This window comes from Dipodomys ordii, unplaced genomic scaffold, assembly GCF_000151885.1.
Source record: "Dipodomys ordii isolate 6190 unplaced genomic scaffold, Dord_2.0 Scaffold4, whole genome shotgun sequence".
Classification (NCBI taxonomy): domain Eukaryota; kingdom Metazoa; phylum Chordata; class Mammalia; order Rodentia; family Heteromyidae; genus Dipodomys; species Dipodomys ordii.
In genome coordinates this window covers 31,328,368-31,345,316 of record NW_012267220.1, presented here as the reverse complement: position 1 = coordinate 31,345,316, position 16,949 = coordinate 31,328,368, and the positions used below count along the sequence as shown (strand labels likewise).

The window sequence follows — 16,949 nt, the reverse complement described above, 5'->3', positions numbered from 1 at the left end:
CTCTATACAGTATCTTTACAATAAGAATATTAAAAAAAGAACTACTCTATGATCCAGCAATAACACTACTGGGCATTTATCCCAAAGATTACAAGTCAGTATACAATAAAAAAAACACTTGTATACCCATGTTCACTGCTTTATTATTCATCATATCCAAGTTACAGAAATAGCCCAGGTGCCCTACAATAGGCAGGAAGAATGATATTTTATTTGCAGGGAAATGGATGGACCTGGAAAATTATGTTAAATGAAGTAGTAAGTCAGGCTCAGAGAAACAAAGGGCGTATGTTTTCTGCCATATTTGGAAATTAGATCTAAAATATAAACATATGAAAACATTGATAAGGCCATATGCCTATACACAAACTGACTACAATATGGTATACCTGGAGGAGTCCAGTGCTGTAATTCCTTTGAATGTGTAACCGACAGAGAATTAACTATCAGTATTGTTAAACTGGCTGTTGAACAAAATGACTATGTAGAAGCTGAAATACTTGCCAGAGTGGGCTGGATTTAAGGGGAGTAGGGACAGATGAATGGAGAGAGCAATGGTGGATGAATACAGTCATAATTCTCAATGTACATATGTGAAAATGGAACCAAGTAGGTGGGGTTGGGATATATGGTCAGAATGATGGTGATGGAGGGATGACACTGATCAAGATAGCCTGTTCGCATAAACTGACATGTTGAATTTTAATCTCTGTAAAACCACTCAGCAAAAGAAATGTACGCATTATCCTGCCCATGTAATTGTAACTCCTCTGTACAGTATGTTCACAAATAAAATAAAATTTAAAAAAAAAACAAAAAAACCACTCAGCAATAATTTTTAAGCTCAAGCGAAATTACTTTCACCTTCTCACCACCTGATGGCAGCACACCCCAGATAACAGATTCCATTTCTTTGTTGTCATTGTTTTCCAACCAGTGAAATGAGGACCAGCACAGTATTCACCAGGCATCCACTAATTCCAAACAAGGAAAAATAACATTTCTTATAACCATCTGCTCTCTGGAGGGGACAGGCGTGAGCGTACACTGACAATTTTAGTAACAGTGTTCTGCAGGTAGTATAGCTATCAGAGGAAGTGTTTGGAGCCTAATATGGAGGAAAGGAAAGATTTCCTGGGGATTTGGTACCTGAAATAAGTGACAGTATGTTCTAGTAGCTGAGATTACGTTAAAAAGCACAATAGTAAATAGCACAAGAAGGCAAAAAAGCTTAAGCATGTTTAAGGAAGAAATGAGAACCAGGGCTATTGGAATTAAGGAAGTGAGAAGAGCCCTAAATGCCAGGACAGATTAATTCACGGACTGTCACTTTTTGAGTATTTATATACCAGTCAAAAATCCACATATAAAAATGACAAAATGAATACAATCTTTTTGCCAAGAAAGCTTTCCTTGTAGTCCAATGTCCAGGAATTCTGTCTACTCCAGATGAGAAGTAAGGAAGACCACTGGGTAGACCCGCTGTCGGCCTCTGTGATAAAATTGCACATACTGACTGTGATCATGCTTATGGCTAAAATCCATTAGCAAATGAATAGGTAAAAGCGTACTTACAAACACTTGCCCCACAAAGGTCTGTGCTGAGAGCAACATTTCTATTCGATCTCGAAATGCTCCATTAATGTAAAGCCTTCTTAAAAAACTAGCACGTGATGAGATTAGATTCTGTAAGCAAGAAAAAGGATTGACAGAGTGAGCTATTCATCGAAGGAAACAATCTGCAGGATCAATGTCCATGGAGGCTCTTACCCTGGAACAAGGGAAAAGTCATTCTGTGCTGCCCAAACCAGGGACTCCCACAGGTGATTATCCAACATCTCACACAATGCATTTTACTGGCTTTGCATTTTGTCTTCTGAAATTTGTGAGCTTTATCTATACCTCTTATTCCAGTCCCTTAAAACTCACACCCTTGCAATAGCCAGGATTGGGGAGCAGCATGCTTTTTTTTTCTGCTCTGAGGATCTCTTTCCACATTTATTTTTAAAAATAAAAACCAAAGACAACAGAAAAGACATGCATGCCAACCTGATGGTTAAGTGATTACTAAAATTTTGAGGTTTTCCCCCCCTAGTACTGGTGCTTAAACGCAGTGCTCTCTTGCCTGGATTTCTTGCTCACGGCTGGCACTCTACCAGTTAGACCATGCTTCAAGTCTAGCTTCTTGTTGGATAGTTGGAAGTGGAGTCACATGGACTTTCATGCCAAGATTGGCTTTGAACTAAGTTCCTTATAGCTCAATCTCCTGGTAATATAGGATTACAGATGTGAGCCACAGGTTCCCAGTTTGAAATATTTTTTTATATATATGAAAGAGGAAGGAAATTGCTTTTGCTTTTACCTGGTATCCTTTTTTTTAATTCCTACATATATGATATTTGAGATTTACAGAAATCTACCTGCTAAATTAGGTTACGTTAAAGCAAGGAAACAAGATAGAGAGTGAATGACAGTTCCAAGATCAAGCAATAGTGATGGACAGAGTCTGATCTAGCGTCCATGTTTATAGATAATCAGAAAGAAAGATATTTATGAAATTTTAACATTTAAACATCTTTTAAAATGGAGTTAGAGGTTTGAAATGAGTTATTTTTGTAAGCATATTATCTAAATGGCAGGGATAAGAAAGGGAATCTATTTATAATACTTTTTGCCTCTTGGGTAAGTAGGGCAAGGTAGCTCAGATGCAATGCCAACTACTCAGGATGCAGAAATCAAGAGGATCATGAAGCTAACCCAAGAAAAAACTTAAGAGAACTCATCTCACCAAACAAAAAGCTGAGTATGGTATTATAAATCTGTGATTCCAGCCAAGTGAGAGGAATGTGTAAAGGGATTATGGTCTAAGGCCAGCTCCAAACAAGAATGAAAGGCACAGAAATATCATACATTCAGGCATTTTAAAGCATGAAGACAATTGTATATGCCGAAGAAAAGGATACCAGGCAAAAGCAAAAGCAATAGACAACTTTACCACAACTTCCTTTCTCTTTTATATATAAAAATTATTTCAAACTGGGAACCTGTGGCTCACATCTGTAATCCTATATTACCAGGAGATTGAGCTATGGGGACCTTGGTTCAAAGCCAGTCTTGGCATGAAAGTCCATGTGACTCCACTTCCAACTATCCAATAAGAAACAAGAATTAACTAAAGCCAAAAAGGACTGGGTTGTGCCTCAAACAGTAGAGTGCCTGCCTAGCAAGTGGGAAGCCCTAAGTTCAAGCCCTAGTATCATTAAAATATAATAGTAACAACAATTTTAAAGTATCCTTTAATACAGTTCACATCCTGTTCAATGATTTTTCCCTGTAACACATAAAAATAGCGTGTGCATATCTGATAGTAGATTTAAAATCATTTAATGTGATGTTAGAGTAGAATACTTATTTGACTCTAGGAAATAACAAGATCTTACTTATGGATGTATAAGTCCTTTAAAATATGTAGTTCTCTAAATAATTTTTAAAAGACTCCACCAAACATTTATTTGTGACTATTTTTCGTTTGGCCAAATTTTCCAAAGGCATAAAGACATAGAAAAAAAGTAGTATCAATTTAACTGAATATAAAGCTATCATTTAGAAGTTTGTCAAGGCTTTTCAAACCCTCTCCTCAAGATTCAAAAGCAGATCACCGTACTACTCTAGTTGCTGAAATCCCAATCCTTAACATTTTGTAAAATTTTCTAAATATCTGAAAGTAAAAGGCATATTTATACTGAAGTTGACAGAACACTTATATTCAAAAGTAAGGCATGGAAAATAAAGTAAATGTAAGTTGGCAAAAGTACCCTTTTATTTCTTTGCTCACACAAAAAAATGGATACAAGGAAAAGCTGTAGTTCTTAGTGCAGAAGACAAATGAACCATAATTTTTTTCTTTTCTTCAAATTATGTTGGATATTATGCAACATCAAAAGGTGGATAGTTATTTTGGGGGCACATTCATGAATTCATTAGTCCATAAGTCAGAATTTTACCCCCTCCCCATTCAGTTTTTATACCTCTGTATAAAAATCTTTAAAGTAGAAATAATTATCCGTAGCGTGAACTCTCTTCTCAATATGCTATGAGCTTCAGTATTGGAAAATTAAATACCCAAATGTAAAATATAAACCTTAAAATAATTTAAGTTAGTATACATTGCTTGATTTTATGTCACAGTGATGTCAGAAATATTTCAAGCAAATTTTCCTTATTATGATGTGCAGGTAAAATGTGCTTTGTTATGGAAACTGCTATAATTGATTCAGGGAAGAAACAAAGTTTAGGAAATCAGCAAGGAAACCAGCTACACAAGCTATAATAAAACGTTGCTTTTGACCTCTGGTAGCAGAAGAGTAATTTTTATATATTTATGTCACATTCCAGCAATGCTTGAGCTAGTAAGACCCCCTTTCTTCTGGTTATCATCATTTGATAGCTATTATGCTATGACACCAACCCTTGCAAATGTGGATTAAGTATAAAGAATGTCTGTGTGGCTAATGGAGGTCTGATATGTTCACATAGTGCACAAATGTAGTATGGACCAGTAGGCACGGATGCACCATATACAAAACGTTTACCAATATGATGTTGCCACCGTTGTCCTGTTCCTGTTCTCCTTCCTTGCAGTACCCAGCACAATTATCTTCTTAGGCTTCAAAATTGAGGTCTGGTCATTGCTCATGGACATTTCTGTTTATAATAGATCTGACATTGACCAGAGAAGAGATTGCTTCGCGCTAGGAGCTTCAGCCTGGTAGCCCAGGGTCCTGTTCCCTACCCTGAGGCACCAGCCCAGAGCTGGCTCTGTTAGCCTGAAAAAAACAGCTAACTCCTAAATTGATTGTTAAACACATACACATAGCAAACCTATTTCTGATCATGGTATGGAGGGACCTCCAAATAAGGAAACTGACCAAGATATCTTTTTCTTTTCTTTTGTGATGTTTTTTTATGAATTTCCATAGGAGTCTGAAAATATACAAGATGGCAAGTCCACTGAAGAAGGTCACAAAGGAGGAGAGAATGAATGCTGCTTGAATCTCAGTGGAGCAAAATATTTTCCCAAATTGTTCCCCATTTCCGAGTTGTGGCTTCCTTCCAGGCATTGGGAGAAAGAACTGCAGGCTGGCTCTGTGATGTCATGGTTGCATGGTAACAGATCCAGGAAGTAGAGGGTAAGGATGTGAAAAATCAATGAAGAGTTCCAGGAAGAAGGAACTACCAACCACCTCAGGGCTGACAGCCCTTTTAGGAAGAAGACAGTAGCTGTAGGATGGGAATTTGAGAGCATGCCACATCTCAGTAAATCTCGGAAGTACTCAGACTTTGGTTTATCTTTTTGAAATTTTATAGATAAGGGGAATTTACGGTAAATATGTACTGCACAACATGAAGACTACATTGTCTTCCAAGACAATGTTTTGGAATTTTGTGCTGAAAGAATGATTCAAGCATCTCACACACACACAAGGTAACCTTGAAAGGAGGAATACATTAGTTTGACTATTATAATAATTTCATTATAGATGAATACGTCAAAACATCTAAACATGCTTATTTTTTGTGGAAAAAAATCTGACTCTTTGAAAGCCAGAGGATCATACCTGGAATCCTAGCTACTCAAGAGGTAGATTTAGAGGATCATATTTTGAAGTTAACCTAGGTAGAAAAGCCTAAGAGACTCTATAATTAACTAGCAAAAAGCCATACGGTGGTATGGCTCAAGTGGTAGAGCTCCAGTTAGGCAAACAAGCAAACATGAATACGAGGCCCTGAATTCAAACCACTGTACCAGCACACACACACACACACACACACACACACAAACACACATATACACACACACACACACGTACCTTGAAAGACAAAGAGCACCTTGAAATAGAAAAAGTATTTTTTCCCTTTGGCTTTTAAAATAAGAACAATTTATTATGGAGTGCAATACAGCTATTGTAGCTATTGGTTTTATTAGTGTAGTCACTGGTTGATAATTACTTTCATCTATCACTTCTTCCATACAGGATCCTCCCCTTTCTTCTTCTTCTTTTTTTTTTTTTCAATTTTCAATTCTTTGCCAAATATTTGCTAGTGATTTGGTTTCTTACTGTGAATCCTAAGTAGTGTGAGTGTTCTGGTTACAACCATACCACGCACATAATTTGTAAATATTTTTCCTCTGTAAATATTGTGCCTTCTGTTTGGCATGCCAGTATTTATTTATGTTTTTGTATCTTTTTAAAAATTTTTATTTATTTTTTTATTGTGAAAATACTGTACAGAGGGGTTACAATTAGGTGGGCAAGATAATGAGTACATTTCTTTTTTTATTGTGAACATACTGTACAGAGTGGTTACAATTACATGGGCAAGATAATGAGTACATTTCTTATCAAGCATTGTAGCCTCCTTCTTTGTTTACCCTTCACATCCTTTCCCATCCTCCCCGGCCCCCTCACCTAATCCTCCCCCCTCCACCACCAAAGTTGTAAAGTTCCTTTTCGACATGACAACTTGTACTTCTCATTGCTGCAACGGGTCCACCTGTATCCTTACTTAAATGACTTTTTTTTCCCCTTCCCCTCCACAAATTATAACGACATCAAATACAGTGAAAGCAGGGGTTATACTGTGAGGGAAGGACATACAAAGCAACAAAGAAATAATCTTATAAATACGTTAGAAAAAAACATTTAATAGAATGGCAAAACTCAAGAACTTAATAACAACAGATGCTAGAGGGGATGTGGACAGAAGGGAACCTTACTTCATTGTTGGTGGGAGTGTAAACTTGTTCAACCATTTTGGAAAGTAGTATGGAGGTTCCTCAAAAGACTCCACATAGAGCTCCCCTATGACCCAGCAATCCCACTTTTGGGCATTTACCCAAATGTTTACAAACAAGACCACATTAAAGCTACCAGCACAACTATGTTTATTGCAGCATTATTTACCATAGCTAAGATATGAAACCAACCTAGATGCCCTTCAGTAGGATGAGTGGATCAAGAAAATGTGGTATATATACACAATGGAATTCTATGCCTCCATCAGAAAGAATGACATTGCCCCCTTTGTTAGGAAATGGAAAGACTTGGAAAAGATTATATTAAGTGAAGTAAGTCAAGCCCAAAGAAACATAGGTCCGCATGGTTTCCCTTATTTGCAATATCTAGTATATGTATGAGTCAAGCAGAAAAGGTCAGATAAGGTGAAGTTAGGAAAATGAGCCCTAAGATATGTATTTAAATGTTTTTTCTTCCATTTCTTCTTTTATCTTTGCCATTTCATCACAATGACTCAAGCAATGTTCAGAATGAACTTTGTCTCTAATGTTTCTGAGGATGTATGAAGGCCCTGTCTTGCAGGACACACAGTGAGTGACCAGAGACACAGCAGAGCTGGGTAGAAGGCATAGCCTGCCCCTGAAGATGACCTGAAATGTAGTAATGGTGTGTCCTTAGAAGCTTGCCAGGGTGAAATCCGCAGCTCTACCTCCCTTTTTAAAAAATAACCACAAAACCTGTCATTGAGCCAGAGAAGACCAGAGTACTAGCCTGTGGGGTTGTGTTGATCCGTGACGCCCAACAAGTCACTTTAATTTTCATCATCTTATATCATCTCAAAGATAATACATACTTGATAGAAATGTTGCTGGGATTCTCTAACGTGGTATGGACATATTTTTAAAAATGACAAAGCTCATTACAAGGAGAGATGCCATAGGTCAATTGAGTTCATTTTTGGAGTGTTATCAACTGTAATAAGAGAAGGAAAGAAGGGGAGGTAAAAGAAAGGGGGGAATCATTTGTTCATTACACGCCCACATACACACTCTTTATTTCACACACATACCCATACACACATATGCAGAAGCTTATGGGAAAAGACACCTGGTATGAAGCCAGAGGAGTTTAAAGTGTAATTGCTTTTGTTGGTAGACTTGAATTTGATATTTTTCCTCAGTTACTGAGGTATTTTATTATGGTTGACACGTGGCTAGGGAAGAGCTGTCATTTGTGGCTTAGTAGCAATTTAGTTTTTGGAATTTAGGTAGTAGATAACGCTGAAACAACCAGATCCTTCACAATTACTAAGAAATTACTCTTGTTATATGTGATGAGCTTATAAAAATAGTGGGGTTTTTGACTATGTATTACAAGTTAGAATCTTTATGAATGGGTGGGGTCACAGATGCATATGTTCTAGTTTAAGATTTTTAACAATAAGCAAATAAACAACAACTTTATCCTAAGAACAAGAGGAAATGTTTGAATGATTTTTTTTTGCCAGTCCTGAGGCTTGAACTCAGGGCCTGGGCATTATCCCTGAGCTTCTTTTGCTCAAAGAAAGCACCCTACCACTAGAGTCACAGCGCCACTTCTGGCTTTTTCTGTTTGTGTGGTACTGAGGAATTGAACCCAGGGCTTTATGCATGTTAGGCAAGCACTCTACCACTAAGCCACGTTAGATGAGAGCACAGAACTTTGTGATCAAATTTGGTAGTCAATGGGTTTTGTTTCTGAGAAGGATTGGTCCCTAGTGAAGAAGTCCTGGGGTGGGTATGGGGGGGAGAGAGGTTGGCAGGAGGGTATGATGAGAAAACAGGCAAAAAGGCTTGCTCATAGGAGCTCAGGGCCAGCAGGTTTTGAGTAGGTGCTGTCTCTTGGGGTATTTCTGGGTGGTCTTTGAGGTGCTTTTATTTTAATACACATTTTGAAAGCTGAAGGTGCTGCCGAAGTTCTGCTTTTTGTTTGTTTCAGTTCATATGAGTGTTTTGTCGTTTTTTTATTTTAACATTTTGGTGATTTAATTAGAAAAGTTGCTTCAACTTATGCACGTCTCTGTAATTTGCATCTGGCACTCAAATATTCTGGATAATTGTACTGTATAATGTAATTGAATATGTTTCAGATCTAAATTTTTACTTTCTTGGGTAATTTTGTTTTATTTTTGAAATTTTTCTTTCTTTCTTTCTTTATTTTTAATTTTTATTTTTTTTATTGTGAAAATACTGTACAGAGGGGTTACAATTACATGGGCAAGATAATGAGTACATTTCTTATCAAGCATTGTAGCCTCCTCCTTTGTTTTCCCTTCCCATCCTGCCCGCCCCCATCTTCCCACCCCCCCCCACCAAAGTTGTAAAGTTCGTTTTCGACATAACGACTTGTACTTCTCATTGTTGCAATGGGTCCACCTGTATCCCTATTTAAACGACTTGTTTTTCCCCTTCCCCTCCACAAATTATACCGACATCAAATACAGTGAAAGCAGGGGTTATACTGTGGGGAAGGGACATACAAAGCAACAAAGAAATAATCTTATAAATGCGTTAAAAACAATCACATGAAAGAAAAAAAAACATTTGAATACATATCTTAGGGTTCATTTCCCTAACATCACCTTATCTGACCTTTTCTGTTTGACTCAGACATATACTAGATATTGCAAATAGGGGAGACCATGGGACCTATGTTTTTATTTATTTATTTATTCATTTTTGTTGTGGGGCTTGAACTCTGGGCTTGGGCACTGTCCCTCAGCTCTTCAACTCAAGGCTAGTGCTCTACCACTTAAGTCACAGGGCCACTTCTGGTTTTCTGAATGGTTTATTGGAGATAAGAGTCTCGCCGTCTTTCCTACCCGGGCTGGCTTTGAACCGTGATCCTCAGATCTCAGCCTCCTGAGTAGCTAGAATTATAGGCATAAGTCACTGGTGCCTGGCGTGGTGATTCTTTTTAAAGAGAGGAGAAGGAGAAGCTGATTTTGCTGTGTATATGGAGGCAGTAGATCACATATGTGCACACATATGATCATGCCTGTGCACGTGTATGTGCATGCAGTGTGTACATATGTGTGGTGTGTATCTCTTTGTGGTTATGTATGTATGTATGTATTTGTGCTTTTGAAAACAGTAAATTGTAATGTTGTCATGCAAGAGCCTATATCTATTCATAGCATTTAAATATATATATAATATGTATAAAAAAACTATAACCTTTCTCTTCATTAGAAAATGAAATATTTTCATTAGCCTATATTAATAGTACTAAGGGCTGTCATCATGATCCTCATAGATACATACAGTGTACTTGAAACAAGTTCACCCTCTATTGAAGTCCCTTAGATTCCTGCTCTCCTTCCATCCCTCCCTCTCATTCATATTGATACCCTCACAGTTAGTCCCTGCTTTAGACTCATGTTCCATTGTTGTTATTATTATTATTCACTCATATGAGTGAAAACATCTGGTATTTAGCTTTGGAGCTTTGCTTATCTTGTGCAACATGGTGGTTTCTAGTCTATCTCTCTCTCTCTCTCTCTCTATCTGTCTGTCTGTCTGTCTGTCTGTCTGTCTGTCTGTCTATCTATCTATTCCTGAAATAATGGAAAATAGTGGAGATAGATTCCTCTTAATAGCAGAATAATATTCTATAGAATATATATATATATATATATATACACACACACACACATATACATTTTTCTTTATCTATTCCTTATTGTTGGGTTCCTGGGCTCATTCCACAGCTGGGCTATTATGAACCTTGCTGTGATAAACACAGATGTGCAGATACTGCTTTTGTATGTTAATTTAGGCTAAAAAATGGATCATTTCACAAATTTACCTGCCCCACAAAAACATCCATATCATTCTTCAAGTATCACTTAGGAAATATTGTACTCCAATTCCCTGGTAATCAACAACAGTATTGAGGCCAAGAGCATAACTGAAGATAGCTGTAGCCCAGAGCACAGGACTCTGTAAAGGGGTACCTTGCAGGCTGATGCTGGGGAAAGCACCCCTTTGGTTATGCACTGTCTCTGTCACTTCAGGCATGCCCTAAAGGTTAGAGTTTCACTTTGCAGAATGTGTTCAAGAAAACATTAGTCACTAAGTCTTTACCTTAGACCACTTTCAGTAAACTCAGGCCTTCATGCATGCCAGGGGAGCAATCTACCACCGAGCCGCTTTCTTCTGCCCTGTTAGGGTTCCACTTCTGCTCCAATCTTTCTCCTTTAGCAATAAGTGATTAATATTAAACTGCTTTTAGAGAAAGTTTGCTTTTGAAGGAATTCAATCCAATTCTTATTTGATTAGTCTGTTTATTGGTTGGTTTCCTGATTTTTGAGACTTCTTCCTATGACACTTAGTCTGATCTCAAATTTGGAAACCCCCTCGCTTGGCCTCCCAGGGCCAGGATGGCAGACCTGCCCCACCATATTGGCTTAACCCATATTTATTGTGATCTATGATCTATTGAAACCCATACTTTTGAAAAGGCATTGTATTCCTTGTTTTCTCCAGGTGAACAGACCACAGTAGGACACCTTGCTGTGACAGACATTTTAATTCCAGAACCAGAAATGTCTACAAAATAGAGACGTTTTGGTGTGAGTGTGTTTGATATGAGAGTCTGTGTCTTGCTTTTTGACACTGATTACTTTGTAGTCATGAACAATAATAGTTATGAGCAATAACTATGCCTAAAATTCAGACACAAATCTTGAGGAGTTCATCTTTGTCAAATTTTGGGGACTTAATGAAGTATAAACCTCATTACAAATTACTATGCTGCTTATTCCATCAGAAAAGAGAACATAGGTTTGAAATTTCACCTAGAATCCACATAATTAATGCTTTAATTTTGATTCCTAATTGTGTGTATATGTGTATGCTGGTTCTTGTCTTGAACTCAGGTTCTGAGCACTATCCCTGAGCATTTTTTTTTTTTTTTGTCGGTTGTGGGGCTTGAACTCTGGGCCTGGGCGCTGTCCCTCAGCTCTTCAGCTCAAGGCGAGCGCTCTACCACTTGAGCTACAGCGCCACTTCCGGTTTTCTGGTGGTTTATTGGAGATAGGAGTCTCACGGTCTCTTCTGCCCGGGCTGGCTTTGAACCGCGATCCTCAGATCTCAGCCTCCTGAGTAGCTAGGATTACAGGCGTGAGCCACCAGCGCCCGGCTACCCTGAGCATTTTTGTTCAAGGCTAGCACTCTACACTTGAGCCATATCTTCACCTCTCACAAACTTTCCTGTCTGGGCTGGGTTCAAACCATGATACTCATATCTCAGCTTCCTGAGTAGCTAGGATTTACAAGTTTAAGCCACCAGAACCTGATTTTTTTAGGGTGTGGAATGTAATCTTAATAAAACTTGGCACAAGTAAGAAATTTCAAGATCTGAGTTCTTCTTCATTTGTCCAGTAGGTGGAAGTATTTCATAAGGAATTATCAAGGAGCAAGTGATTTTGTGTGTGTGTGTGTGTGTGTGTGTGTGTTTTATTCTTTTCTGTCACTATTGTTCTTCATATGTTTGTGTACTTGTTTGTTTGCTTCTCACCTGGAAGGTGAAAACCATGAAGAAGACAATGCTGATAGCTTCTCAGCTCTCTGCACTCCATTCTCAACCTATTTTCTGTCCAAGCACTCTCTATCTTCTGTGATTCTTTTTTTGAGAGAATGGAAGGATAAATTAAACTGTTGATAACTCTGGAGCCTTAATTTAAAAAAAAAATTCTACAGATCCTTGAGAATCCTAAAACTCTTTTTATGAGAATGAATAATGCAATCAGTCTCTTCAGCAATCAGGACAGCTGAGCATCAAGCTGATGATTTTATCAGAATGCTTAATGCCCACTATCAGAAGAGAGGGAGGGAGCTGGCTGGCTTCCCACGCCCACTGTATGTGGTGCCCACTAGTGCTGACCCTGAGTCCAGCACTTTGATCATTGGGCTGTGCTCTCCTTTGCCCACATCATCGCTTCTGTTGCTGCTTAGAATTATTGCCCCACCAGTAAAGTGCCCCAGCAAATGACCATGCCTTGTCCCAGTGGCTGGTGACATTATTCCTGCAGGTGCAGCATTAGCAAGATCCTAATGACAATGAACTGCATTTGTTTGAATCCCAACACAAAGCTTAAGTTAACACACACACACACACACACACACACACACACACACACACACACACACACACACACACACACACACACACACACACACACACACAGAGTTGTCACCAACTGCAGAGAAGATGAAAGGCATATTTTCTGTATCAGCCCTATTGTGTTGGCTTGTTCAGGCAAACGCTCATCCCCAAGGCCTACTGTCTCCTTCCAAGCCTTGGCAGGACATAAAAAGAATGATCCTTAGCTCTGTCTTTGGAGACAACGCAGCGGTTTCCCAATGATCTCTTGTGGGAAACGAAACCATCAGATACAGAATAACTCCCCAAATCAAATTTATTTAACTCTAGATTTGAAAGAAAATTCAAGTAATAACAATATAAACTGCATTCAAAAGGCAATTGGAGTGGCCTCAAATTGGTTAATGTCTTCCAAGACAGAGCTTTGTTTATTTACTCGGCTCTGTATTTTTTCCCATCAAAGGGTAATGTCACCCTCTTTATTGGCATTTCTGACGTTCTTCATCAGTATGGTGATTTTAATTGCATTTGCCTAAAAACTGCCTTTATGTGAAATGCCTTTGATGTTGAGCTTTTTTCATTATAATACATTTAATGTCTTTATTTGACATGTCCTTGAAATAAAGGTCTTTGGAATATCATATGCAAAAGTTGTGTAGATAAGTGTTGGGGTACAAAAATTTTTGAGCGTTAATTATGATTATTCTGTTTAAACCCCTTCTTTACTTCTTTTTTCTTTCATACTTCCTCTCCCTCCCTTTCTTTTCTTTTCTTCCTTCCTTTCTTTCTTTCCTTCTTTCTTTCCTTCTTTCTTTCTTTCTTTCTTTCTTTCTTTCTTTCTCTTTCTTGCTCTCCCTCCCTTCCTTTCTCTCTCTCTCCCATCCTTTCTTTCTTTCATTTTTGTCTTTCCATCTTTCTTTTTGTGCTAGTTCAGGGATTTAAATTTGGCTGGGCACTGCAGCTGAAGTTTTTTTTTTCTTGAAGCTAGTGCTCTTCCACTTGGTTTACATCTCTACTTCCAGCTTTTTATTTGGTGGGGGGATAGCTAGTTGAAGATAAGACTCTCATGGACATTCATGCCCTGGCTCATTTTGAACAGTGATCCTCAGATCTCAGGCTCCTGAGTAGCTAGGGTTACAGATGTGAGTCATTGTATCCTATCCTACTTATTCCTTTTTAAAAGAAGGATGCTTGAACAATGAACTTATCGTTGAACAAAATGAATACTAGAAAGCTGGAACATGTGTGTGGGGTAGGCGGGGCCAAGGGGAGAGAGGGCAAACAAATGGAGAGAGGAAGGCTGGGTAAATTCAGTCATAATATTTGATGTATATATATATATATATGCATATACATATATGAAAATGGACCTAAGAAAATTGAAGGGATGAGTGGAGTTGGGTGAGATGGAGGGAGTTGTAGAAGGAATGACAGTGATCATAATGCATTTTACTCACAAACTGCCATTTTGATTTGAAACCCTATTAAAGATAATAAAACGTAAATTATAAACAAAAAATAAAAAGAGATGGCTGAGGTTTAGGGTGAAGTATTTGTCATTCAGTCTGTTGAAGCCAATTGGAGGGCTCCGAGTCCCTCCAATAGCATAATATTTTGGAAAAAATAAGTAAGAGAAAAGAGCGCCTATGAAGGTGCTTTCACCAAGGACCAAACCTATTTGGTAAAATCTTTGAACCTCTGAATGCTTTCAAATATCTTCTACTCTCACTTTTAACAAGCTTGGAACTGATAGGACTGAGGGAAGTACTGAGAGAGAAAGATCAAATTCTTTCTGGTCAGGACAGAGTAATTGCAATAAGAGCAATTTGGTGTCAACAGTATTATTTGTTTGTCAAGAAAGCTGAACTCTAAGAAACCCTTTCCTCTCATGGATTCTGTATATAATCAGAAGTGTAAACCAGCCAGTCTTTAATCATTGCAAAAGGCTGCCCTTTGCAATTGTTATCACAAGGGGGCAGGATTGACTTACTTGGAAGTGCAAACCCTCCTGGAAGAGAATTGTGTTTCTTTGACCTGGGCTGTTCACTTTTTTTGTGTGTGTGAAAAAAGAAAGGAAAGGAGGATGTAAGGAAAGGAGGGAGGAATGTTCAAAAAATCACATATTTGGCAGTGCTAGTTTCAAGTACGGGGAAAGCAATGGAGTCTTGAAAGCCAATACAAACTCATCTGGCCTTTCCTTGGCAGAGGCCTTGGATGGTTTCAGCAAAGTTGGGGGAAGGGTGTTTGGCACTGGGTTATTAGCATGATTGGAAGGGTTATCCAGGGTTACATTCTTCTCTGGACTTTCATGTGTATAAAACCTGTATCAGGCTGACAAAGGTAATGCTCACCCTTGATTATACCAGTAGATTCAAAAAAGGCTAATGAGAGAATCCAGTAACAATGCCCTATGACTTCTCTTGTTCCCTTAAATGTTCTTTTTTGGTATTAACTTTTCTGCTGCAAATGCCACCTTGCAGAAGTGATGTACAACCAGATCATGAGGTCCTGCTACAGAAATCAGGAAATGGGCAGGCAATCTTAAAACACAGAAGCAAAGCATAGAGTACAGAGTAAGAGAAAGATGTAATCAGCTTTCCCCACAAAAATAGTGATGGTGTTACAAGGATGGCCAAAACGTTCTTTTTAAATTAATTATTTTTAATTATTTAGTTAATCAATCAATTAATGGTACTGGCAATGAAGCCCCAACTCAGAGCGTTATATTTTCACTTGGCTTTTTCACTCAAGCCCAGAACTTGATCCATATCTCTAGCTCCGGCTCCAGCATTTTCCTGAATATTGGAGCTAGAGTCTCACAGATTTTTCTACCTAGGCTGGCTTTCATCCTTGATCCTCAGATCTCAGCCTCCTGAGTAGCTAGATGAGTTGTGAGTCCTGGACCACCAGGCCCAGACATTCTTTTCCAATTTTATTTTATTATAAAGATGCTGTACAGAGAGATTACAGTTACATGAGTAAGACAGTGAGTACATTTCTTAGTAAGCATTGTTACTACCTTTGTTCTCCCACTATCCCTTCCCTCTCCCACCTCCCTCACTCCCCCCACCCCCATCTCGAAGTTGTAAAGTTCATTTCTAATATACTGTCTTGTGGGTGTCATTGTTGCAATGGATCATCCTGCGTCCTTGTTTCAGCATTTTGTTATTTCCCTTCTCCTCCCCAAATTAGACAAATATATATACAAGATGCAGGGTACCAAAATCAAGTACAGTGACAACAGGGGATATACCATAGGGGGAAGGACAGTTTTCATTGGCTTTTGAGTCCCTTCTAATGCCCATTTTATCCAGTAAATAAATATTTGGATGTCTCAGTTTCTAGATTCTTCTTTCTGCTTACTTGAGGTGGTGATAATCAAACCCAGAGCCTCCCACATGCTTTGCAAGTACTCTACCTCTGAGCTACCTTAGCATCTTCTTTTTAAGCTAGGTGACATCTGAGTGCTATTCTCCCTCCTACCTGTCTCCAATCTGGCTCCCACAGGAGTGAGGCAGAGCTCGGCTGTGGACACACTCAGCATCTAGTTCATGACTCAACCAAAGAGCACTCAGATCATTACTTCGTTAACCTATCTGTTGGAAGCTATGGTGGGTATCACATGGTGACGGGGAAGGGAGGCAAATTTTCTTTTCTGGTTTGCTGACACTTATACCTAATGGGTTATGTGCTCCTTGCATGCTAATAGAAAATCACTTGCTTCTTGAATGATCATTAAACAGATTGACAGCACATGACAGCTGGACTTCCCAGCTTTAATAAGACCTGGTTAGAACTGAGTAAGACAAGTGAAAACAGTCCACCACATCATTTAAAAACTATTGTGTGGCCCCTCTGCCCAGAAGTTCAAGGACCTTTGTGGCCAGGGCAAAACATCCTGGCCCTTCACAGGATGGCTTTGAATTTTTCCCTCGCTGTTATCAAAATCTGAAACTAAGGAGAATCCTGAGGGATAAAATCCCCCCCCCCGTCCCATGATCAGATTCA

General features: G+C 38.6%; 1 protein-coding gene across 1 annotated transcript in view; it reads right to left on the bottom strand.

The window, feature by feature from the left end:
- Positions 1 to 5,120, bottom strand: part of Kcnu1 (potassium channel, subfamily U, member 1) — a 171,084-nt gene extending 165,964 nt beyond the window's left edge. The window contains exons 1-2 of the mRNA XM_013024211.1: positions 4,929 to 5,120; positions 1,576 to 1,686 (exon numbers count right to left, since the gene is read on the bottom strand). Of these exons, the coding sequence (XP_012879665.1) occupies positions 1,576 to 1,686; positions 4,929 to 5,120 (303 nt within the window). The remainder of the gene's footprint in view (positions 1 to 1,575; positions 1,687 to 4,928) is intronic.
- Positions 5,121 to 16,949: the final 11,829 nt, after the last annotated feature.